The sequence below is a fragment of the Ovis aries genome, chromosome 1 (assembly GCF_016772045.2).
Source record: "Ovis aries strain OAR_USU_Benz2616 breed Rambouillet chromosome 1, ARS-UI_Ramb_v3.0, whole genome shotgun sequence".
Taxonomy (NCBI): Eukaryota; Metazoa; Chordata; class Mammalia; order Artiodactyla; family Bovidae; genus Ovis; species Ovis aries.
Genome location: NC_056054.1, coordinates 227,766,108 through 227,793,132, shown reverse-complemented (window position 1 = coordinate 227,793,132; position 27,025 = coordinate 227,766,108). Strand labels below are relative to the sequence as shown.

At 36.4% G+C, this 27,025-nt stretch overlaps 1 protein-coding gene across 5 annotated transcripts in view; it reads right to left on the bottom strand.

Annotated features, from left to right (window-relative positions):
• IFT80 (intraflagellar transport 80) overlaps positions 1-27,025 on the bottom strand; it is a 130,662-nt gene that overhangs the window by 94,151 nt on the left and 9,486 nt on the right. For all 5 annotated transcript variants that reach the window (XM_060405278.1, XM_060405276.1, XM_060405273.1 and 2 more), the window contains 4 exons: positions 24,078-24,161; positions 21,407-21,629; positions 10,432-10,542; positions 8,630-8,698 (listed from right to left, as the gene is read on the bottom strand). In XM_060405278.1, coding sequence (XP_060261261.1) covers positions 8,630-8,698; positions 10,432-10,542; positions 21,407-21,629; positions 24,078-24,113 — 439 coding nt within the window. In that variant the 5' untranslated portion in view covers positions 24,114-24,161. The remainder of the gene's footprint in view (positions 1-8,629; positions 8,699-10,431; positions 10,543-21,406; positions 21,630-24,077; positions 24,162-27,025) is intronic.

Sequence of the window (27,025 nt, the reverse complement as noted above, 5' to 3'; positions counted from 1 at the left end):
CCAATGTATAAGATGCAGGAGACTTGGGTTTGATCCCTGGGTTGGGAAGATTCCCTGGAGAAGGAAATGGTAACCCACTCCAGTATTTTGCCTAGGAAATCCCATGGACAGAGGAGCCAATAGTCCATGGGGTCACAAAAGACTTCGCAACTAAAACAACAACTCAGTGCTTTACCGGACTCTTTGTTGTTCAGTTGCTAAGTCATGTCTGACTCTTTGCAACTCCACGGACTGCAGCACGCTAGGCTTCCCTGTCCATCACTATCTCTGGGAGGTTACTCAGATTCATGCCCATTGAGTCGGTAATGCCATCCAACCATCTCATTCTGTGTCATCCCCTTCTCTTCCTGCCTTCAATCTTTCCCAGCATCAGGTTCCTTTCCAATGAGTCAGCTCTTCCCATCAGGTAGCCAAAGTACTGGAGCTTCAGCATCAGCATCAGTCCTTCTAAAAAATATTCAAGGTTGATTTCCTTTAGGACTGACTGGTTTGATCTCCTTACTGTCCAAGAGACTCTCAAGAGTCTTCTCCAATACCACAGTTCAAAATCATCAATTCTTTGGCACTCAGCTTTTTTTATGGTCCAACTCTCACATCCATACATGACTACCGGAAAAACCATAGCTTTGACTTTGTCAGCAAAGTGTTGTCTCTGCTTTTTAACACCCTATCTAGGTTTGTCATAGCTTTCCTTCCAAGGAGCAAGTATCTTTTAATTTCATGGCTGTGGTCACCCTCTGCAGTGATTTTGGAGCCCAAGAAAATAAAACATGTCACTGTTTCCACTTTGCCCCCTTCTATTTGCCATGAAGTGATGGGAACCAGACTTAGAGGACTTAGAAAATCTGATTTAGACCTAATCCAAAAAACTCCATAAGCATTCCCTCCATAGTATAGGTTAGATATCATACAGGGTCTAAATTTCCTGGTCAGTTGGTGACACCTAGGATTGTCTTGATTCAGAGGAACCTACAGATGGCCAATGAGATGGCTCACCTCAGAAGGTACTTCTTCTATTCTTAGTAACTACATTCTCTTGGAACATTATCTGGGAGTAGCCAGGAGCTAACCTGGGCTTCAAAGTAAATCTCCAAATGAACAGAGTTCAACTGTAATAAACTCCCCAGAAAATGTAAATCAAAATTTCAGATATTCCAAATGTGATTCTTGGTAAGCACTATAAGGAAATATGGGAGTGAATTACAGGTTCCTTCTTTATTCCATTATTACAGTTGCAATTATTGTGCAAAAAAGTAAATTTATATATTTTAATTATCAATTATCAAAGCTTCATGAATACACTCAGTAAAATTACACTTTCCTCAGTGTATACAAAACTATGACAAACATCTACCCCCAAGGAAATAATTCAGTAAACACAACTCCCATTGAGTTATACAGGATGTGACTCTAGCCTTTTAGTTGTGGTAAAAGACATGGTTTGGGGTATAGGATGAAGAGCTAGGGACTCTTATGTCCTCTTTCACATTGAATCTGTGGCCCCATTAAGTCAGCTGTGTCACCATTTCCTTGTTTATAAACCTTATAAATCTTCAGAATACTTACCTCCTGTGTTGGGATGTGGAGATTATTCATTTCCTGCTTATAAGATAATTTTTTAAACAATAATACTGTTAAAGAAACAGGTATAGTAACTTAAAGAATAAAACAAAATAAGCTTATAGAGGAATATTTAAGCAATTCCTTTGTTAAAATATGTGGTTTTTAATCACATTCCCCCAATCCAAAAACAAAAGGAATTTTTTATGATAAATAAGCAATCCTAAATAAGATCAACAGCTGCCTTATTAGTTACAGCTTCCTAATCAGCAAAATTCAAAATGTATGTAACATCAAGAGCTAAGAGAATGTGTCTTTATATTCATTCTTTACATTTAGAATAAAATGCTAAGTGTGAAATTCCTGTATATATGCATGTCTTTATTGCTATACAACTTTGATTTAGGTGGTTCTGGAGAAGATTATTGAATGTGGATGAAATAGCTTCATAATGATTTCCATAAGTCAGTATGGAAATATAGCCTTCAGGTTAAAAAACTTTACAACAAAAAATTTAGCAAATCATGTAATGAGATGTTATAAATTTCATCTTTAACAAAAAATGGACAAAAAACATCAACAGTTTTGTAATAATTAATTTCTTGCTTTTTATACTGGGAATTTTTATTTATGCTCTATTTCAGTTAAGACACTCAAAAAGATCTTGTTTTTCTGACTTTGTACACTAAGATCATGTGATCTTTTTGACATTTTTTAAGAAACCACATGCACCTGGGGTTGTGTTAAATGTCAGACCCTTATCTCTCTGTAAAACAAATTATCTAAATTCTTTCAACCTGTTGAAGGCATTTTAAACCACAGAAGGAGACAAAAATGTATTTCAATTGTTTTAAGGAAGTACATGGTCAAATACACCATGTTTTTCACATTCATACTAAAGGTATCCCCTAAAATGTTGTTTTTACATGTTTTTAAGAATGCTTTTGAAACAAACTCTTCACTATTACCATGAAGCATTAGCTACCTTTGTGTTGAATGCAGTATAGGTCTACACCGAGTGAACATAAGAAGGTAGAGAAGAATTTGGCACTCTATAAGCACTATCTATTAGTAACCACCACTACTACTTTGTAATGAAATAAGCAACCATTTGTTATTGTGTTGCTCATGGGAGTAGGCACTTTATCCTTTAAAACCTAGTTAAAATATGCTGCAATATTTGCCAGGAAGCTTTTCAATTTCTTTGGTGGTCAAATCATTAAGAATTCAAAAACAAAGAATTATTTCCCTTTCATTCTATTTGTAGAGACATGTACTAACAAATAAGTAATATCAAGTGGAACTTATTCCTCAAAAAAAAAAAACCAAACAACTTTTTGGCTGTGTATGTCACCAGGTCAGTACAGAGAAAAAAAGCTAAAATGAAGGTATGTGTTTCTTTACTTTCTATCCTCAGTCACCTCTCCCTTGGGGATCTCAACTTCCTCCATAGCTTCACTTTTCACCTTTCTGTAACAGACTCTCACATTAATATTTCAGCCTTTATTTCTGAGTTCTAACAAATTTCCGTCTATCCCAAAGACATGCCAAAACGTCATACTCTACATATTTGTATATTATCCCTCCCCATGTACTCCCTCATTCATTCTTCCTCTGAATTATTCACCTCTTTACAGGGCGATCATTCCTCTCAGCCACTGAGAACTACGCACTTTTTTCAACCACTCTCATCACCATCTCTGTTCAAGCCTCACTGTACATTAGCAGAGAACACCTCAGTAACCTCCTTACCAGTCACCCCAACGTAACCTCTACCTCCTCTAATTGATCCTACATCCTACTGCTAAGGTAATCTTCCTAAAGAGTTTCCCAGGTGGCACAGTCGTAAAGAATCCACCTGTCAAGCAGGAGATGCAGGTTGAGTCTTTGGGTCAGGAAGATCCCCTAGAGAATGAAATGCAACCCAATCCAGGATTCTTGCCTGGGAAATTCCATGGACAGAGGAGAGTTGCAGGCTACAGTCCACGGGGTTGCCAAAAGTCAGACATGACTTAGAGACTAAAACAACAACAAAACCTACCTGAAGAAACAGGCTTTATCTCTTACTCTCCTGCTCATCTTTTAAAGATTTTTATATGGTTACAGAACAAACTCCAACCAGACTTCCCTGGTGGTCCAGTGGCTAGGATTCCCTGCTCCCAATGCAGGGGGCCCTTGAGTTCAATTCCTGGTCAAGGAACTAGATCCCACATTCTCCGACTAAGACCACAGTCAAACAAATAAAAATAAATTTTTTAAAAGAAAAAGTATAAATTCCAACCCCCTTCATTTAATGTCTGAGGTTATCTGTGTCTTGGTCCCTCTGGCAGTAACATCCCTCACACAGTCTACACTTGGCCCAAGGGGTCCACTCCCCTTCACCTGACTCCCAGGCTTTATGCTAATCTGCCTCTGTGCCTCTGATCATCTAACTTCCTCCGGAGCTCCGCTGCATTGCCAACAAGCCCATTTCCCTACCTAATTTCTTTATCCTTCAAAGTCTAGTTAAAAGATGCTGCAGTATTTACCAGAGAAGGTATTCTGACACCTTCTCTCCCCTCAAAGCATTCATCTCTGCCTTCCTGTCTTCCCACAATGCCTTAAGGCAACCAGCACTCCCTGCCTTGTGTTACTTATATTTCCTTTACTAAATTCATTATAGGTAGCTTCCATGTTTTGTCATCTCTTTAATCCATTTGAATACAGTAAGGGAAATGTTCTTAAAGGTTCTTAAATGTTCTTAAATACTGTAAGTATTTCTCTCTTCCAATTTTAATTTATAATTAAAATATACAATGTATTGCAAGATAGGGCATCATTATAATTATTCTTGGCCTACATATTACTTTTCTCTAATAAGGAAAAATAACTCTTGATAAGCACCAGTAAGAATCATTTTTAAACATAGTCAAATTCCATCCCTATCCCACTAAAAAACAAAATTAATGCTTCTTCTGCATTGGAGAAGGGGATGACTATGACTTTTTCTATCTTTATGTCTGCCTCCAATTATCAAGAAATGAATTCAGGAATTTTTCTATTCATCAAGGAATAAGTACAATTAACATGGACATGTAGTAAAAAAAATCATAAAGTGTTTTCAATATTGTTTACATAATTCCCAAGTCTTAGAGTAATTCAGGCTTATGTAATTCCATTTTTGTGTCAAAATTTAGTTTTTCTCCTCAAAGGAGCTCAGCATCCCCCACCTCCACCTGCCTTGGTCATTTTACTTGAGATTTTAGCAATTAGCTCTCAGTAGATTAGATTTATAACTATCCTCAAAACTTGTAGCCTATAACAAATCAAACAAACCTTATAAATAACTAGGGACTTTTCCTTCAGGGTTAATGTCATTACAACTTAACTTCTCCATTGATTTTTCCCAGAAATAAAACGGGGAAACTCTATGCTTACTAGGAAAGTGTGGGTGGGAACAATGACCAAAAATTCATAAATTAAAATCATGGTTCTATAGTGAATTTATAATTTTTAACCTAGAAAAAGATACTAGTTATTAAGCTGAAATACTAATGGGTTAACTAAAATAAAATCTACATAATTTAGTTTTGCTCATTAATCTCATAATTAACATAAACCTTGAGTAAGAAGAATAACAAGATTCAAATAGGATAAAAATGATCAGCAATTTAACAGCATTTGATATTAAGGAAATTGGAGCCATTTGGAATGCTGGTGTAAAATACCATTATGTGAGTCAATGAATACATAATAAAATTACCTATCCTATATGACATAATATGTAATTTAGCTTTTAAGAAAATCCTATTTATCCATTTATCTGGAAGGAATGAACAAAAAAAGCACCATCCATCCCTCTCCAAAATAAATACCATACACAAAAACCAACTCAAAATAGATCATTGACCTAAATGTACACACTAAAACTATAAAACTCTTACAAGAAAATACAGGTGTAAGTCTCCATGATTTTGGATTTGGCAATAGTTTCTTAGATATAATACCAAAACATAAACAATAAAAAAAAATAGATAAACTGAATTTCATCAAAACTTTTGTGCTTAAGAGACTTCCCTGGTTGTCCAGTAGTTCAAAATCCTCCTGCCAATGCAGAGGATAGGGTTCGATCCCTGGTCTCAGATAGACCAGGATGGAGCAACTAAGCCTGTGGCCACAATACTGAGTCCACATGCCCTAGAGCCTGTGGTCCACAAAAAGAGAAGCCACCCAAATGAGAAGCCCACATACTGTACAACTAGAGAAAGCCTGCATGAAGCAACGAAGAGCCCATGTGTTGCAACAAAGACCCAGCACAGCCAAAAATAAAATAAATATTAAAAAAAGAAACTTCTGTGCTTCAAAAGGTATCATCAAGAAAATGAAAAGGAAACCCACAGAATGGGGAAATCAAATATCCAAGTTGCAAATCATATATCCCAATGGTCTATTACCCAGAATACACAAAGAACTCTTACAACTCGACAATAAAAACACAACCCAATTTAAAAATGTGCAAAGAATTTTAATAGGTATTTCTTCAAACAAGATCTACAAACAGCCATAAAGTACATGAAAAGAGGCTCAACATCATTAGTCATAACAGAAATGCAAACCAAAACTACAATGAGATACTACTTCACAGTCACTAAGATGATTATAATAAAAATATAGTAACAAGTGTTGAGGATTTGGAGAAATTGGAACCTTCATATATTTCTAGTGGGAATGTAAAATTGTATGTTTACTTTGAAAAAGAAAACTTGAAGAAGACTTTAATTTACTGATATGAAACTATATCCAATGCAGTTCACAATTCAAGTGAAAACAAGTAAGGAGCATAATAGATGCAGTATGCCTCTGGGAATGTTTTCTGGGTGGCCAGAAAACAGGGGTAATATGAAAGACAAGGGTAGTATTTAAGAGATAACTTTATACCCTTTTTTACACTTCAAATTCTGAACTATGTGAATTAGTATCTATTAAAAATTTATACTTTAAAAAGATGTAAGCACTCCCTGCAAGGCATATACAAACAATCAAACTTTTATGATCACTATGATTGAAAACTGGGAGTAGGAAATGGCAACCCACTCCAGTATTATTGCCTGGAAAAAAACAGGGACAGAGGAGCCTGGGGGCTGTAGTCCATGGGATCGCAGAGTCAGACACAATTGAGCACAAACACACATTATTGAAAATAGGAGTTGCAAACCCAAATCCCTTCAGAGGTTTATGTTGTGTTCTACCACGTAACATAAATGAGTAAAGTATCCTACGTGGAGTGTAAGAAAACTAAGAGAAGTTTAAAATCCAACTAAAAATGGCACAGCCACCACTGAACTCCAGCTGATTGTATTTATTCTGGAAAGCAGACTTAACGTTGCCAGTTCTTCCAATTTTTCAGGATACCTAAGAGATCCATATAAGAATGTAAAATATCCTAATCTTTAATGCTGGGCCTGGACCATGCTAGTGGGCTAGATTCAGGACACAGGCCATCTGTGGCCTTTGATGAATGAAAAGTCTTTAATTCATGAATATATTGGGTTTCCAAACTTCCTCTGCAAGTCTGGGAATTCTAAATGCATTTTCTGTATAAGAGTGAAATAAGCAGCAATCTGTTTTCCAGACCCATTATACAGACAAATCACAGCACTGAACCGAAAGTGCTATATCTTCTACCCTCTATCATTAACAACGTTTATGTTAAGCAACTTAGTCTAAGTTTCAACTTTAGACTTTGGAAAGTCCAAAATGGTAGATCCCAGGGGTAATCAAAGGGAAGGAGATGACTATGAAGAATTTAAAGAAAGAAAAGGAGCCTTATGGTGACAACTGGTGAAGAATCTCAGGTAAAAATTCAGATTATTGTAGTGGGCAATAAGATAAGCTTTCAAAATTTCTCTGAAGATCTGTGTCTTCTCTAGGCAATATATTTAGTAGAATAGAAAAGATAGGAAAAAAGGGTATGTATCAGTAGCAGCTACAGCTGAAAAGAACTGCAGCCTCAGCTCCAAGGGGGTGATAATAATCTCTAAAAGAATTTTGTAGTTGCTTATAAGTCAGACATCATAAGGTAAGAATGCCAAATTATTAGCAGTAACAAAAATTATAAAACCAAAAGTAAATGCCTATTCTTATTAGCTTAAAATAAAATTTATTTTCTAAAGATATACTTTATTACTAAAGAAACAATAAATTAACATTTTTTTCCTAACTGAAATTTGCTCATGAATGTTTCTATGAACTCTGAATTTTCTACTCATGGATAAACATTCTACTTGGAGATCATCTGTACCAAAGACTTAACCTCAGGAGATAATCACTACATATCACTTATGGTTACTTTTGCTAACATTTGGTTAATGTGTAGCTAAAGAAATATAACTATTTTAACACTATCCTAAGAGTGAACATAATTTAAAACATGAAATCTGCAAATTTTTGCAAGTCAGTTGTTGGAGATGCTTCACAATATGACTTTATCATATAATTCTGAAGAACAGTCTGCAAGCTTTTTGGCAATCTATCTCTGAAGCAGATATGTGCTCAAGACAACATTAATCTGACTTCTGGATTGATTTTATAGGCACTTCTTCCCAATGAGTATGGAAAACCAAGATGCTGTTCTAAGCAGTTTTATTTTACCAAGTTTTGGATCACGAAAGTGTCTGTTCCCCTTCATTAGCACTGAAATCAAACGTGCAACATAATTCAGAAAGGGTGCTAATATTAAGAAGTTATTAGAATTATTAAGTATGGATATTGAATGTATTCTATTATTATTAGACACCCTATGCTATTTCAGATAGAATATGCACATAATGCTTCAGAGTTCTATTAAAAAGAATCACTAGCCTATAACTCTATTTTTATAGATTCATTAACAAAGAAAAAGTCCTTGAGTATTTCTTACATTTCTGAGCTCAAATAAAAGTCACCATGCCCCATCAGGAAACATGAAAGTAAGAGGAAAAAGTTTAAATAGAAGTGAGAGATTTCAGGTTTTGAACGTGACCAAAATCAATCTGAGGAACTATATTAGACTGTTTTTATAGGAAAATGTTAAGACATTTATAATACATACCTTGATGAGCTAATGTCGATCTTAGCATTCCAGTCTTTGACCATATTTTTATTTGCCCATCTTCTCCAACTATAAAAAGAAAATAATAATTAATATTTTACCTATAGGAAATATATGTAAACATTACATTTACATATAAAAATCAACTCTATCTACACTAATGCACATTTAAAATTCAGACACAAGTTTCTCTAATTATATGTCACTGCTTCACAACTAAAAAATTTACCTGAAATTACTTTGAAACAATTTTATCAAAGTAGCCTAACTTTCATGACAATAATTGTTTTTCCTTTAATCTTAGAAGATTCAAATAATGCTCTCTATTTTCACTGACATCTCCATCCAAGAAGCACTCTAAGAAAAGTGTTTTCAGTGTAATAAGAAGAGTTAAAGCCAAATTCCAGGGACTTGGGGACTGAATGGAGTGAAGTAACAGACTACTCTTTTGAACAGTTTGCCTGAAAAGGAAAGAAAGAAAGAGGAAATCGTAGCTAGAGTTATTTATTAGAGGAAGGATTTTTATTTCTTTTTCCTCAATTTTCAAGATAAATAGCATCTAAACACATTTACATGCTGGGAAAAAGAAAAAAAGAAACTGGAAAAGGAGAAGTTGAATAAACAGGCAAGACAAGAGACAACTCACTGATAAAAGTCCTACAAAAGGCCCAGGGGACAGGTGTCATGGTTTTCAAATATAACTACAAATTCTCTGTTATTCTCTCTTTTAAGAAGTTAAGCTTAATTTCTCTCTCCTTCAGTCACTAATACTTAGTGACTTGCTTCTAATAAAATATGGTGGAAATGATGGAGTATGACATCCAAGGGTGGGTCATAAAATATATGGTGGCTTCCATCCTTCTCTCTTGGATCATTCACCCAGAGAGAATCTCCAGTGGTCACACTTGCTGTAAGACCATTCCAGTAGCCCTATGGAGAAGTCCACGCTGTAAGGAACTAAGTTAGGCCTCAGTCATAGAGTCACAGAGGAAGTAGGACCTCTTGCCAACAGCCATGTGAGTGAGCCATCTTGGAACTATCCAGCCCCAGTAGGGCTTCATATGACTGCAGCCCCATCCAGCTTCTTGATTCTGAGACAGAACCACCCAGCTAAATGTTCCCTGTCTCACAGAAACTCTTAGCTAATACATGTTATCTTAAGTCACTAACTTTTGGGATAATCTGTCATACAATAATAGATATCTAATATAACAGATGAAGATGAGAAACCCTCAATAGGGAAGGATATGGAAGAGAGATAGAAAGGAGTAAAGTTAAATGAGAAAATTTTGAATTTTGATGGCTCAGATGGCAAAGAATCTGCCTGTAATGCAGGAGACCCAGGTTTGATCCCTGGGTCAGGAAGATCCCCTAGAGAAAGGAATGGCAGCCCACTCCAGTATTCTTGCCTAGAGAATTCCATGGACAGAGAAGCCTGGCAAGTTACAGTCCATGGGGTCACAAAGAGTCAGATACGACAGAGCAACTAATGTGCACGCATGGGCACACGCGAACACACACACACACACATATTTAAATGAGAATATTTTGAAGAATTAAAACTTACATTTACTCAATATCTGATTATTTCAAAACCTTCTTGACAGAATGTTCTCCATTAGCCATGTAAGAAAACTAATATGACACTCTGAATTATAACATTATATAGCAGTCTAGATCAATACTGTGCCAATTACTTGCTATTAGATAAAAGACACTACTGCTAAATTAAAACATTCTGTTCTTCTGGAAATTTTTCTTTAAAAAATTCATTTTAAATGTCATTTCTGCAGATAACTTACCTGTAACTAATGCTGTTCCTTCATAATTCCATCGTCCTGCCAGCACTGCTCCACTGTGAGCATCCACACTTTTTTCCACTCTTCCTAACTTAGAAATCAGATGAAATTTGCCTAAAAGAAATTATACTTGAGAAGTCTATTTTATTAATTTATCCAATCAACAAGCATCTGTTGAGTACCAACTATTAGACTAGTCAGCATGGTGCTAGGCATCAGAGATACAGGGTAAATAAAATAATTATTCTGAAAAACAGGCACAAAAGTGAAATTACAAAACCTTGAAACAAGTGGTGTGACAGAATATATATATGATACTACGATAGTTCAGAGGGACAATAAAATTCCACTGGAATATGGTCAAAGGAACCCAAGAGGAATATCAACAAAGTCTTCTGTTTAAGCAGAATTTTGAAGTTATGCTTTTTTTAAAAAACGGTTATAGAAAAGCTAGAAAAAGTTATATAACCTGAAAAACAGGTTGTAGAAGGAATTATGGAGATCTAAATAGTTGAACACTGTTAAAAAAAATTTTAAAACTGAGGCATATTGAAAAATACTGAGTTTATTTGCACAGAAATCAATTCCAATTCAGCAGTGCCAAACCTTAAGTGGTTAGGAGTGCTCCAATGACAGGAGCTCAGGTACAGAGAAATGACAAAACTAAGGATATTACTGACTGACTATATCCTAGAGCCTAGTTGGCTGTCTGTGATTGGTTATCCTTCAGTTTCAATTTTGTAATCTTGAAGCATTCATTTACAGGCTTAGATTTTGACTTGCTGAAGTATACACCATTAGAGTCACCTCAAGTCTAAAGGCCTCCTTCTTTAATTTAACGGACAAGCCCAAATGTTTTAAATCCTTGCCTTATTTTATACTGTACCAGGCACTGGGTAGACAAAAAGAAGTAGGTTATTTGGTTGCTGTCATCGAAAGTTCACACATTTATAGGCAAACAGCAGAAAACATTTTAAAGCCACCTAATGCACCTGACTTACATTACAAGTATTGCAAAGTATTTAAGAGATGTCAAGGGAACAAATCAACTATACAAAGAATAAGTACTACTGCTGCTAAGTCACTTCAGTCATGTCCGACTCTGTGCGACCCCATAGACGGCAGCCCGCCAGGCTCCCCCGTCCCTGGGATTCTCCAAGCAAGAACACTGGAGTGGGCTAGCATTTCCTTCTCCAATGTATGAAAGTGAAAATTGAAAGCGAAGTCGCTCAGTCGTGTCCGACTCGTGGCAACCCCACGGACTGCAGCCTATCAGGCTCCTCTGTCCATGGGGATTTTCCAGGCAAGAGTACTGGAGTGGGGCGCCATTGCCTTCTCCAAAAGTACTACAGGAAGCCAAAACAACTGCAGTGTTGTTTTGAATGATCATGAAGTCTAGTAATATATAGTTTTTGATAAAATAATTAAGTACAGTTGGTCCTCCATATTCAAAGGTTCTGATATCCTTGGACTCAACCTACCAAAAAACAAACAAAAAAAGCCCAGAAAGCTCCAAAAACAGAACTTGAATTTGCCCTGCACCATCAACTATTTACATAGCATTTACATTGTATTTACAACTATTTACACGGCATTTGTATTGTACTAGGTATTATAAGCAGTCTAGAGATGTCTAGAGATGACTTGCTTCCCTAGTGGCTCAGAGGGTAAAAAGTCTGCCTGCAATGCAGGAGACCCAGGTTCGATCCCTGGGTTGGGAAGATCCCCTGGAGAAGGAAATGACAACCCACTCCAGTATTTTGCCTGAACAATCCCGTGGACAGCAGAGCTTGGTGGGCTACAGTCCATGGGGTAGCAGAGTCCCACACAACTAAGCAACTTCACTTTCACTTTCAGAGATGACTTAAAGTATATGGGAGGATGTGTGTAGGTTATGTGCAAATACTATGCCATTTTATACAAGGGACTTTGCCATCTGTAGATTTTAGTATCTACAGGGGTCCTGGAACCAACCCCCTTGGATACTGAGAGCCAACTGTAAGTGGAATTAGAAATTCCACCCCCCCTCAAAAAATGTATATCTTTTTCTGCTATAAAGTAATTATGTGGCTTGCCTAATCAGATTTTGCCTCAAAGGATTTGTTTGAATTCATTTTTAACTTAAGACTTCTCAAGATTCTTACTAACAATTCATTAAAAATATATTTAAGTCAGATGCATTAGGTGGGCTTTAAAACGTTTCTCTGGAGAATTCTAATACAGACGGTTTTCAAATATTTTATACCTAGCATCTTGTGGTTATTTCACTGACCGCCAAACCATTTCCATCAACAAAATCATTCCTGCATTTTACACACACTGCATATTATTTGTAGCTCTGCTGCAGCATTTTTCATTGGGCTGTAATTCTTTTCAAGAGGCCATGTCTTAGTCATAGTTTTATTTGCAGTAGTGCTTTTACATAAATAGCATTCATTAAGTTTAACCAACTCAGTAACCATACTTAGTAACTTAAGACTTTGACATTCTTTTTTCTCTCATTCAATCTGATCATTTATTTTCTAGGCCCTCATCAATAAACTACCCCTTTCCTTCATCTAACCACCCACTAGTGCCATCTACTTTTCCTCATATCTTCCTTTTAATTTTCTATTTGCCTCTGGGTCATTTTTCAATGTAACAAGATTACTTTGAATTCAACTGTACTAGTACTCTCTTTATGAGACTAAAAAAATTAATTTGGATATACTTTTTTTTAATGCATTAAAAATATGAGTAGGGGTGGATTTCAAAAGAGGAAACTAGAAAGATGACATATAGTGAGTGGCCAATATTTACTTTATCCAATCTATTTCACTAAATGTTAGCATGCTGCCTAACACAAAATATCAACATACTGAATTGCTACATGTCATGAATGAATCTATCATCAAATAGATTAACAAAGCAACTCGTGAACCATAAATGAAAGGTCCATAAATTTCTTTTCAACATATTTAGAAATTTTATGTACTTTGATCACTGATATTTCTTATCCTAAAATATGTAATCTGACTTTCTGACAAATGCTGAATTCTTACTTTCCACAACCTCACAGAAGACATACACTGAGACAACTAAGGCCAGCTCTTTGCACAGATTTGGCACTCAGTAAATCTTTGACCTTTGTAATTTGTCTGATTGTTACACATTGCTTGAATAGCACAACCCAAGTAAAGCCTAAGTATAAAACTACATATATCAAAAAAATTTTTTAAACATAATTATTCCTTTAATGATTTTGGTTCTTCTTCCCTTCAGCTTTTCTATAAATTTTTAAAAGTGCTAGACCAAAAAACTAGAGACCAAATAAATTACCTCTAATTATTTGCTAAGGGTAGGATTGGGAAGAGAATATAAACAATTTATTTTTTTATTTAATTGATAGCAATTCATTGATTAAACAGTGGATGATTTGGGTAAAAAACATGCATATTTACAGCCAAATGTAAAAAATTTATCTATTATTAAAGATACACTAAAAAGAGGAAAATGCTATTTAAAAGAACAGAGGTAGTAGATTAAAATTATATGAAACACATTTCTCAAAGTTAGAAATGCCTTAAGAAATGTCCATGGAAACATGAGAAGGCTTGGAATAGGATATTAGAAAAAAGGTCACATGACCACTTTTGCAGACTGCTTTATAGCAGAAATGTTTTGGCAAATGGTTGTAAATAGCCAAAGAGATCAGTAACCACTAACTTCTGATAAAAAGAAATGAACACAAAAATTCTTTTTAAATTGGGATTTTAAATGTACTTATTAACCAGTAAGAGAATAAAAGGCTTACTTTAAGATATTTAACAATGTATAAAAAATTCAACTTTCACTAATTTAAGGAGTGTTTATTGGATTTACAAGAGATTTTACACCAGAATTCCTTTACAAAGCAGTTCCCCTAATGCATTTCACATAATTCTTCTTTAAATATAAATCTTTTAACACATTGTGAAAGATATATCACCTCTAAAAAGTAGGATACAGCTGCATGAAATATTCAAAAAGAGGTAATAATGGTGAAGAGAGAATTATTGGAGAGACAAAATACTTGGCAAGAGTCTGCTTTATATACTTCAGGATCTGACCCCCAAATCCCATGTTTGTTGGGTTTTTTTCTTAATGTTACCACTAACACAGAAGATGAAGAGAGCATAACAAAGGGAACAGTGATGAACTCCAAAATCTGTAACCTTTTTTGTCAGCCTTGGGGGAGAAAAGTCAACAGAAGAAAGCTGGTGCCAACTATAAGACGGAAACTCAAGCAATGAATTAAATTTTGAAGAAAAAAATTTTAAGTATTGGGTTAACATCATACAAAGTGAAAAGGTCTAGCAATCTGCTGTACAACATTGTCGTTACACAAAATTATATAAATACATATATGTTTCTCCGTGTTTATATATATACACATATATAATATATATATAATTATTAAATATTGGCTTCCCTGGTGGCTCAGACGGTAAAGTGTTTGTCTACTATGTGGGAGACCCGGGTTCGATTCCTGGGTCAGGAAGATCCCCTGGAGAAGGAAATGACAATCCACTCCAGCACTCCTGCCTAGAAAATCCCATGGACAGAGCAGCCTGATAGGCTACAATCCATGGGGTCGCAAACAGTTGGAAACGACTGAGTGACTTCACTTGCACTTTCTTTCACTTTCATACACTTAAAAATGTGTTAAGACACATGTATACCTGTGGCGGATCCATGTTGATGTATGGCAAAACCAATACAATATTGTAATTAACCTCCAATTAAAATAAATAAATTTATATTTTAAAAATGTGTTGAGTGTAGATCTCATATTATATGTATTTTCAAACCAGAATAATACTTCTTTTTATAGTATTTGATTAACAGAGAACACAGCATCCATATATAAAAATGATCTCAGATGTTTATCTGGCAGGAAACCCTTGACCAACCATCTTCCAGTGGCATCCACTTTCTTCTATTTTTGAATATTTCTTTTTAATTTCATTTTTCATTTTTATTTCTGGATTCTGTTTCTAGTCTCACTCTTCCACTTTTTTCCTTTGAACTACCATCTTTTACTTTCTCTTTCACAAGAGCCAAGATATTCGTAATTCCACCTAGGAGAAAAGACTCAACTACTCTGCTTTGGTTCTCTCTTTTACCCACATCTAGTTGTGGTAGGTTACCTTATTTTTTTTACTTTGTAATAAACCTAAAAATAAAATACAGTTTCTCATGGGGAAGGAAATGGCAACCTATTCCAGTATTCTTGCCTGGAAAATTTCATGGACAGAGGAGCCTGGAGAGTTACAGTCCAGGGGGTCACAAGTCGGACACAACTAAGCACACAAGCACAAAAACAAATATTAAACTTTTATTTTTTTTGAAATTATATGGATTAGCAATTCTAAAACAACCTACTATGTATTGTAGAATTAAACAAGTGAGTAAACATACTGATAATAATGGGAGCCAAGCTTCCACACTGTTTCCAAGTATCAAGAAAAATGCCTAGAATTAACCCTGCAGTGCTGAACTAGAATTGGCAGTACCAAAATTAACTTATGGCTTTTGTCACGGGAAGGAACCATGGAAGGAAGGGAGGGAGGAAATGTAGGAGGAAGGGGAAGGAGGTAAAGGAAGCGGGGGAGGGAGGAAGGGAGGAAGAAATAGCTATAGATATGTATGTTTGTAACATATAGTTCTTAGCTCCATCCTATGAGAGGGCCTTGAAGCAAACATATCCCACTGAAATGCACACACCTAGCACTCTCATCCGGAGAAGGCAATGGCAATCCACTCCAGTACTCTTGCCTGGAAAATCCCATGGATGGAGGAGCCTGGTAGGCTGTAGTCCATGGGGTCACCAAGAGTCGGACACTTACTGAGCGACTTCACTTTCACTTTTCACTTTCATGCATTGGAGAAGGAAATGGCAACCCACTCCAGTGTTCTTGCCTGAAGAATCCTAGGATGGTGGAGCCTGGTGGGCTGCCATCTGTGGGGTCGCACAGAGTCGGACACAACTGAAGCGACTTAGCAGCAGCAGCAGCACTCTCATCTCAGTTTTTAGATATCATTAAGCACACAAAAAAAGAACACATCTCCTTGGAGAAACAGCTGATTTGGAAGTTGGGACTGAGAAAGTACGAAATGAGCCTGGAACATCTTGTGCCAGCAAAGTGCTCAAAAGGTGAGGAAACACACCCTCCATGGCAAAACAAAAATTCATTTGACCTGGCTTCATGGAGCTCCCACTGGCCAAATCTGGGGCAATTTTAGCATTAAAATTTGTAAATGATAGTGATAGGATGCTCAAGAAATAAAACAATGGATGGGATGGGGGGTGGGGTGGGAGGTATAGTTATAATTGATTTATGTTGTCATATGGCAGAAATCAACACAACACTGTAAAGCAATTATTTGCTAATTATAGAAAAGAACGAATAACATAAAATGAAATAAGAATCTATGAGTCTAATCTGATGACAGTAAACAAATAAACAAATGGGCGGGAGACAGAAGGCTCTTCCTTGAAGTAGAATACCAGCTAATCAATATAAAAGATATTATGGAATTTTAAAAAATATCATTTGGCAACCATCTTAGTAACAAATAACTCAGCTAAGAGTCTTAAATTCTAAAATAGTGGGAGAAAATTTGAGGAGGAAGAGAATATTTTTATATAGTCTGAAAGTATCCGTTTAGAAATTATTTACTAAAAGGGGAAAATATTAACTTTATAGTGGAGAAGGAAGTGGCAACCCACTCCAGTACTCTTGCCTGGAAAATCCCATGGATGAAGAAGCCTGGTAGGCTACAGTCCATGGGGTCGCAAAGAGTTGGACACAACTGAGCGACTTCACTTTCACTTTCACTGTAGATTAATTTAGTGAATACAACCTTTCAAAGTAATCAAAGTTAATGTCACCCGTAAAGGGTCAAACCAGAATTATGAATTTTCCACTCTGATGCCTTAAGTATTACTGTTAAAAATGTATAGCTGAATTTAATCATAAAAAAAATCAGACAAAAGTTAATTGATTGGACATTCTATAAGAATAACAGGCCCATAGTCTTTAAAACAGTCGAGATCATAAAAGAAAGATGGAGGATTTTCTCCAGATTAAAGGATTAATGATATGATAAAAACAATATTATTCTTTACAAGAAAAAAAATTTCTATAAAAGACATAATTAGGACACTTGCTAAAATTTGAATACAAACTGTAGATTAGATAACAATATTGTATCAGTGTTAAATTTCCTGATTTTGATCAATGTATTGTGGTTAAGTAACAGAAAAATTCTACTCTTAGGAAATGCATTGAAGTATATATGGTTAACGGAGAAGGCAATGGCAACCCACTCCAGTACTCTTGCCTGGAGAATCCCAGGGACGGGGAGCCTGGTGGGCTGCTGTCTATGGGGTCGTACCGAGTCAGACACGACTGAAGCGACTTAGCTGCAGCAGCAGCAGCACCATATATGGTTAATGACAAAGGTAATCATGATGGTGTGATCACTCACCTACAGTCAGATACCAAGGGAACACTTCATGCAAAGATAGGCTCAATAAAAGAAAGAAATGGTATGGACCTAACAGAAGCAGAAGCTATTGAGAAGAGGTGGCTCGAATACACAGAAGAACTGTACAAAAAAGAGCTTCACGATCCAAATAATCACTATGGTGTGATCACTCACCTAGAGCTAGACATCCTGGAAGTCAAGTCAAGTGGGCCTTAGGAAGCATCACTATGAACAAAGCTAGTGGAGGTTGATGGAATTCCAGTTGAGCTATTTCAAATCCTGGAAGATGATGCTGTGAAAGTGCTGCACTCAATATGCCAGCAAATTTGGAAAACTCAGCAGTGGTCACAGGACTGGAAAAGGTCAGTGTTCATTCCAATCCCAAAGAAAGGCAATGCCAAAGAATGCTCAAACTACCGCACAATCGCACTCATCTCTCATGCTAGTAAAGTAATGCTCAAAATTCTCCAAGCCAGGCTTTAGCAATACATGAACCATGAAATTCCAGATGCTCAAGCTGGTTTTAGAATAGGCAGAGGAACCAGAAATTAAATTGCCAACAACCGCTGGATCATCGAAAAAGCAAGAGAGTTCCCGAAAAACAGCTATTTCTGCTTTATTGACTATGCCAAAGCCTTTAACTGTGTGGATCACAATAAACTGTGGAAAATTCTGAGAGAGATGGGAATACCAGACCACCTGACCTGCCTCTTGAGAAACTTATATGCAGGTCAGGAAACAACAGCTAGAACTGGACATGGAACAACAGACTGGTTCCAAAAAAGGAAAGGGGTACGTCAAGGCTGCATATTGTCACCCTGCTTAATTAATTTATACACCATGAGAAATGCTGGGCTGGATGAAGCACAAGCTGGAATCAAGACTGCTGGGAGAAACAGCAATAACCTCGGATATGTAGATGACACCACCCTTATGGCAGAAAGTGAAGAAGAACTAAAGAGCCTCTTGATGAAAGTGAAAGAGGAGAGTGAAAAAGTTGGCTTAAAGCTCAACATTCAGAAAACTAAGATCATGGCATCCAGTCCCATCACTTCATGGCAAATAGATGGGGAAATAGTGGAAACAGTAGCTGACTTTATTTTGGGGGGCTCCAAAATCACTGCAGATGGCAATTGCAACCATGAAATTAAGACACTTGCTTCTTGGAAGGAAAGTTATGACCAATTTAGACAGCATATTAAAAAGCAGAGACATTACTTTACCAACAAAGGTCCATCTAGTCAAGGCTATGGTTTTTCCAGTAGTCAATTATGGATGTGAGAGTTGGACTACAAAGAAGCTGAGCACCGAAGAATTGATGCTTTTGAACTATGGTGTTAGAGAAGACTCTTGGGAGTCCCTTGGACTGCAAGGAGATCCAACCAGTCCATCCTAAAGGAGATCAGTTCTGGGTGTTCTTTGGAAGGACTGATGCTAAAGCTGAAACTCCAATACTTTGGCCACCTGATGCGAAGAGCTGACTCATTGGAAAAGACCCTGATATTGGCAAAGATGGAAGGCAGGAGGAGAAGGGGACGACAGAGGATGAGACGGTTGGATGGCATCACCGACTCAATGGAGATGAGTTTGAGTAGATTCCCGGAATTGGTGATGGACAGGCAGGGTTTGTGTGCTGTAGTCCATGGGGTTGTGAAGAGTTGGACACAACTGAGCGACTGAACTGAACTGAACTGATATATGGTTAAAGTGGGATGTCTGTAAATTACTCTCAAATGTTTCAGGAAAAAGTATGTGTGGGGGGCAGAAGAGAGAGAAAAAAGTAGCAATGATAAAGTACATGGGACAAAATGTTAACAATAAGTGAATATGAATAAAGAATATGCAGGAATTATCTGTACAATTCTTACATCTTTTCTATAAATGTGAAATTATATCAAAATTAAGTTTTTTAAGTCTACCCTTCATATTATCATCAGAGGTAAACAAGTCTAGCTCTTTTCAGAGTCAATCTTGTAAGCACTAGGCACTGTATTAAATACTTTCATACAATATTTCATCTAATCAAGATTCAGGAAGTAAGTTTAAATTTGCCATACATTCTGCCTGTAGAAGAACTGGGATCTGATGTGATTGTTTGCCGTAACATCCCTTTCTTCTTCTGGTTACAAAAGCCCTCTTCTCTTTCCCTTTCCACAGTGGCCAAAGGCCTGCCATGCTCAGGCAATCAGTGTCCCAATCCCTTGACTAAAATGATTCACTCAGCGATGGGCACATGACCCAAGCTTGGACCCTTTCTGCAAGGTGACTGCAAGAGGGACTGAAGAAGAGGCACTGTGTCTGCTGATTTTCCTCTTCTTGTAAATTAAGCCTTGGGCTGCTGGCTGCCATTCATGCTCACCTGGGGAGAGTCTGTCCAAGAGATGGTAAGGGTTAGGGGCCTGCTGCCTCTGTGCTTAAAGATCTTCCCCAGGAGCTAGGTAAACCAGAAAACTCTAGCTGTGCGTAAGTAAGTTGTTAGCCTAATAAGTTACTGTTACTTTGATGAAAGTACTCCTAACTGACACCAAAGATAAAAAGTGTAATACAGATGGAAAGGGCTTCCCAGGTGGCACTAGTAAAGAACCCGCCTGCCATTGCAGGAGACATCAGAGACATGGGTTCAATCCTTGGGTTGGGAAGATCCCCTGGAGAAGGGCATGGCAACCCACTCCAGTATTCTTACCTGGAGAATCCCCATGGACAGAGGAGCCTGGCAGGTTACAGTCCATAGGATCGCAAAGAGTCAGACATGACTGAGGCAACTTAGCACACGAGCACACACAGACAGAAAACAGTTCAAGTTATTTCTAAGAAACAAAAACATCTCCTTAAAAAGTAGAAAAATGGTGCCTTTCACTCACCAATAATAAGGCTATGATCAAACTACTTTCCACCTCTGTAAGTGAAAATTAGTATGCGTGCTAAGTTGCTTCAGTCCTGTCTGACTCTTCACACTGTAGCCTGCCAAGCTCCTCTGTCCATTGGATTCTCCAGGTAAGAACAGTGGAGTGGGTTGCCATGTCCTTTTCCAGGGGATCTTCCCAACCCAGGGATCCAACCTGCATCTCTTACATCTCCCGCATTGGCAGGTGGGTTCTTTACCACTAGTGCCATCTGGGAAGCCCAAATTAGCACGCACTAGAAAATAAAGACTTTATTAGAGACCTTACTAAATGAATGTGTGTTATACCTATTGTTAGTGTGGTTATTTTACACTGTTAAACTTTAAGAAATTAGAAACCAAAACTGTTAAAAGCACAACAATATCTGTGAAAACAGAAAAAGTAAAGCCTAAGGTTCACACTTGATTTCAGTATATGCCAGTTTAACTCACTTTCTTCTGTGACAGTTGGTCAGACCAACTGACCACATAGGAAATGGACAAACAACTCAAAACATAAATCATACTAAGAAGCAGTATCTTTTACAAACAAAGATGAGCAAATAATGTTTATTAAAAACTTACCATCAGAACTTGTGAGGACAAAGATTTCTGCTTGAGTTTGTTTCTTTATGCCTAAACTTTTTGGAAACCAATGAAGGTCTATTGGGTAAATATCATCAGGCAGCTTTACTATTTGACTTGTTTCACCGGTTAACAAGTTCCACTTCACTATCTGGTGATCATCACTACATGAATACAGCTCTTCAGCAGTAGTCCAGCCCACACAGCTTACTAATTCTTGATGTGTCACCATATTAAGGAGACATAAAACACACAACAGCCTTCAGTTTTAACAAACACAATATCTTGCAGATGCACATTATAAGAACAGTATAAAATAGGGCCAAATGTTTCAAGCTTCAAAACCTATTTTTTAGTGTATGACTTTCATATTTTTTCCATATAAGGAAAGGAAAATAAGCACCTATCAAAACAGTTGTTAAGAAGAATGGAAAGCAGGATAAGAAACCCAGGTGCCAAAAGAGAAAAAAAGAAAGATTCAATACATGAAAAAAATTTTAATGTGTTACACAAGATTCTATAAACAAGGCCAAAAGATGCAGAAAGACACCTAACGGATTAAAAGGAATGAAAGGTCTACTCTAATCTGTTGTAGGATAAGTGGGGAAAAAAGGGAAATATGTATTTTTTTAATTTACCTATATCTGTATTGTTATTAGAATAAGCATGTATCATTTTGATAAGTTTTTAAAAATCAACTGCTAAAAGAACACTGAAATCTAACAGTTAAATACCTGCTTAAATGACATAATAATTTACCCAGGAAAAAATTTACAGCTTAGTAGCTGAAACTAAAATCCTATCAAACTTCCTGACATTAAATTCAGGAAGTAATTCAGTTACAATTTACTGCCCACACAAGGTGATATGGATAAGACATAAACCCTAAAATTCTTACTTTAACCTATTTTTTGGTCTCTGATTTATCAAGTAGATTTCTATAAATTGAGGTACTAAACTGGCCCTTACTTCCTCCATTAGCACAGGCTCTTACCCTAGCAGAGTTGTGTATCCTACAGAAGGAACTTTAGATTATCTTTCATGAGAGATGCTTTCTCCTGTTTATATATGGATTTCTATATTACCATATCATCCTAGTTGGATTGTTTGCTCTTTTGTTGTTATTGTATAATCATTTTACTTCCTTCTCTTTTCATCAATGCTTTCTATCCAAGCAATCAATAAACTCTAAGAAAAAAGAAAGAGACTATGTGCCATAATTATTCTGGGATGTTCTAAGTTTTTTTAATACTTCAAAATATGATAGATTAAGCAAATAACCAGAAGGGTAAAAAATGAAATTATAGAAGGGTCTGAAGAGTCTGCACAAATAGGTAACAAAGTGGCATTGGAATACTCAGAATTCAAAGTAAAATTTAAACAAAAGAACCTTGATATCACTAGACCATTATTGAAAAAATCCTTCCAGTATAACTGTCATAGCTTAAACAGTGTTAGTTAAAATCTTTATTATACAAAGGTAAAGTGTCAGCTAAAACCTAGAAAGAAAATAAACACACACACTCCAAAACAAAAAAACATTAATTTTATCCTCATAAAAACTGATGTAAGTACCCAGCAGACATATGTGAGGTGTCTTCAAACTAGTAAGTCAGCTAAAATTATGGGAGAAATGAGAGGACTGCTAGAATAAGAAAGTCTAAAAATACCATTATTCTTCAGCTTGAAAAGGTAAAAGCAGACACTAGACAGTCAAAATCTATAAGACTGTAAAAAGCATGATCTCCGAGGGCACACTTTGAAAAAAGAATAAAAGTGATTCAATGAGAAATAAAAGGAATTACATCTTCACTCAAACAGTAAAAAAAAAAAAAAGTAATATAAATTCAAAACATTTGATCAAATGTCTAAAACACTGCTTTTCTATCGCTGAAGGATCACATTTTTCTTTATTTCAAATATGTTAAAGAGTAACATTTGGTAAGGTAAAATAAAATGAATTACTAGGAAAATGATCTTACATTTGGATGTTGTGACTGTCAAATTGCTACAAAAATTTCTTCCCTCTTACTTTCAATTTCTGTTCTTATCCCTTCACAGGCCTGTAATAAAGTCTGAAGATGATACTTTTAGAAGCACTGGTCTAAATAACTACGAATGAAGGTAATGGGGCCTACCATATCTTTCTGACATATAATTGGGAGTTCTTGCTGACAAAATACAGGGTCATGCATTTGATAAAATATTTATTATTGCCACATTCACACATGAAATAATAAAGGTCTGACTGCTCAGACTTCCCCAGCTTACCCTCCATTTTGTTATGAGTATGAAAAAACAGAACAGAATTCAGTGAAAACATACTAGGTCTTATACAGAGAGAAATTACTTGATTTTTCTAAAAAAAAAAACTTCTTTTTAAAATTTTAGACTAAACAAAAACCAACCTTTTTTATGTACTTAAGTACAGTAGTACTAAAATAAAGTAAGAAAAAAAGTTAATAAATATTTGAAAGATTTAGTGCAAATAATTTGCTTTGGAAAAATACCTGTAACATACAACCTCAAATATTTCAGAAATAATTTACAAAACTATCATTAAAGGAATGAAAAAATCCATTCTCCAACTACATTACAAAATAGAAGAAAACTTTTAATAATACTACAATAAGGAGATCACAATAAGGTTTATAAGTATTAAAAGGATATGCTTTGGTTCCTTTAAAAGAGATATCTTCAGCCTCATGTCTCCACCTTCCAGCAAAATTTTTTAAATGCCACCTGATTGAATTCACTGTAAAAATAAAAGGAGGAAAATACAGAATACACATTAAAAACAAATATATATACACACAAAATTAAAAGCAAACAAAACATCGGTCCTTAGCACCCCAATGACTGAAGCACTTTCAATCCTGCTGGCATCAAATACATGGAAAGAGGAAGAAAACTAGTCAGTGGACTAATTCAGCCAATGGGTGACTGGAGGCTTTAGGTGGGACTTCAGAGGTTCTCTACAACCTGCCTAAAACAGTCCTACAAGTACAGAATGTCAGTAAATCTGACCAGGTAAATAATTTCCAAGGGCTGTCTTGAGGCCTAATCAAAAGATTTTTTAAACTATGGGAGCTTCAACTTTAGCATCAGTCCTTCCAATGAATATTTAGGACTAATTTCCTTTAGGATGGACTGGTTGGATCTCCCTGCAGTCCAAGCGACTCTCAAGAGTCTTCTCCAACACCACAGTTCAAAATCATCAATTATTCGGCACTCAGCTTTATAGTCCAACTCTCACATCCATACATGACTACTGGAAAAACCATAGCTTTGACTAGACAGACTTGTTGGCAAAGTAATGTCGCTGCTTTTTAATATGCTGTTTAGGTTGGTCACAGCTAGTCTTTTAATTTCATGGCTGCAATCACCATCTGCAGTGATTTTGGAGCCCCCAAAAAATAAAGTCTCTCACTGTTTCCCCATCTATTTGTCACAAAGTGATGTGATTGGATGCCACAATCTTAGTTTTCTGAATGTTGAGCTTTAAGCCAACTTTTTCACTTGCCTCTTTCACTTCCATCAAGAGGCTCTTTAATTCTTCTTTGCTTTCTGCCATAAGGGTGGTGTCATCTGTGTATCTGAGGTTATTGCTATTTCTCCAGGCAATCTTGATTCCAGCTTGTGCTTCATCCAGCCTGACATTTCACGATACACTCTGCATATAAGTTAAATAGGCAGAGTGACAATATACAGCCTTGACGTACTCCTTTCCCGATTTGGAACCAGTCTGTTGTTCCACGTGCAGTTCTGTTGTTCCTTGACCTGCATATAGATTTCTCAGGAGGCAGGTCAGGTGGTCTGGTATTCCCATCTCTTTCAGAATTTTCCACAGTTTGTTGCAATCCACACAGTCAAGGCATTGGTGTAGTCAATAAAGTAGAAGTAGATATTTTTCTGGAACTCTTGCTTTCTCGATGAACCAACGGACGTTGGCAATTTGATCTCTGGTTCCTCTGCCTTTTCTAAATCCAGTAAATCATGCTTCACGTATTGTTGAAGACTGGCTTGGAGAATTTTGAGCATTACTTTGCTAGTGCGTGAGATGAGTGCAATTATGCAGTAGTTTGAATATTCTTTGGCACTGCCTTTCTTTGGGGTTGGAATGAAAATTGACCTTTTCCAGTGAATGGATATACATTAAAATAAATTCCAAAGGTCTCATCAAAGACTAAGATACATTTTTATGGGATTTAATTATTGAACCCACATGGGAATACTATGACATCATCAACCTAGTGATCAAATCTGAGATTTACATTCTATTGGAGGTAAACAGACTGCCACCAGTTATGGCCGCCATGGTGACAAAGTGAAAAATAAGCAAGTTATCTACGAAAGAGGTAATAAATCCCTTATAAAAAATATATAAAAATCACAATGTAACTGGCAAACAAAAACTTAGAAAAACAAGTTACACTCTCACAAATAACCATGCTATCAAAAGATACAAATGAAGAAAATGCTAAATTGTTTGAATCCAATTTACAGTTATGGGATTCTTTGAATCATATTACTAACCTAGAGAGAAAAAAATAAATGAAAGTGTAATTAAAGGAAAAAAATCCTCTTCACCAAGTAGAAAATTACTGCTAACTACATCAAAGGAGGTGTTTAGTGATAGGTAAGAATTCAGTGGTCCTGCCTTAGATAACTTCTCATTCTCCCAAAGTGAGAAGACTTTTAGATTAGCAAGGTGCTAAATACAGCTACGGAAAAGGCAATGGCAACCCATTCCAGTACTCTTGCCTGGAAAATCCCATGGACGCAGGAGCCTGGTAGGTTGCAGTCCATGGAGTTGCTGAGTCAGACACAACTGAGAAAATTTACTTTCGCTTTTCACTTTCATGCATTGGAGAAGGAAATGGCAACCCACTCCAGTGTTCTTGCCTGGAGAATTCCAGGGACAGGGGAGCCTGGTAGGCTGTCGTCTATGGGGTCGCACAGAGTCAGACACTACTGACATGACTTAGCTTAGCAGAAATACAGCGATATCTCAAAGCACCTTTTTTACTTACTCATAAATTTGTGAGGATGAGTAGAAAGTTGTTAAGACCATAGAAAAAAATCTGAAGTTTTTTATCCAGTTACTAAACAGTTAGGGTCAGAAATCTTCTCTCTCCCTTCTCCAGTTCACTTAAGGAGATTTATGTATAACTTCTGAAGTATAACCTGCATATAGCAGCCAGATCAAGAAAATAATCTCTCCTAGTCACACTTCTAAGGCTCACTTTTGGTCCTTAGGAGTTTTAGCACCTTTCTTGAAACTACTACCTCCCTTCTATCAGACCTCCTTTAACTAGAGGGGGAAAAAAGTAAAAACATGCTGCTGTTTCAAACTCACCCAGCTTATAAGGATTTTAAAAGAATAAAGGCAGATAAACTGTTGCTTTTGGAAATGAGAAACAACATAATAGACAAGAATTCATGTGTGTAAATATACAATTTTAACCAGAAACTTTAAAGATCTTTAGCAAAGGCATGGTGTATACTACATCAAAATATCTCCAACTGCTGAAATCCATAATAATTAGGAATCATTCCTTACCAAAAGAAATCATCACCCCATATAGACAGTAAAGACAGTATGTTTTTCATGAGAAA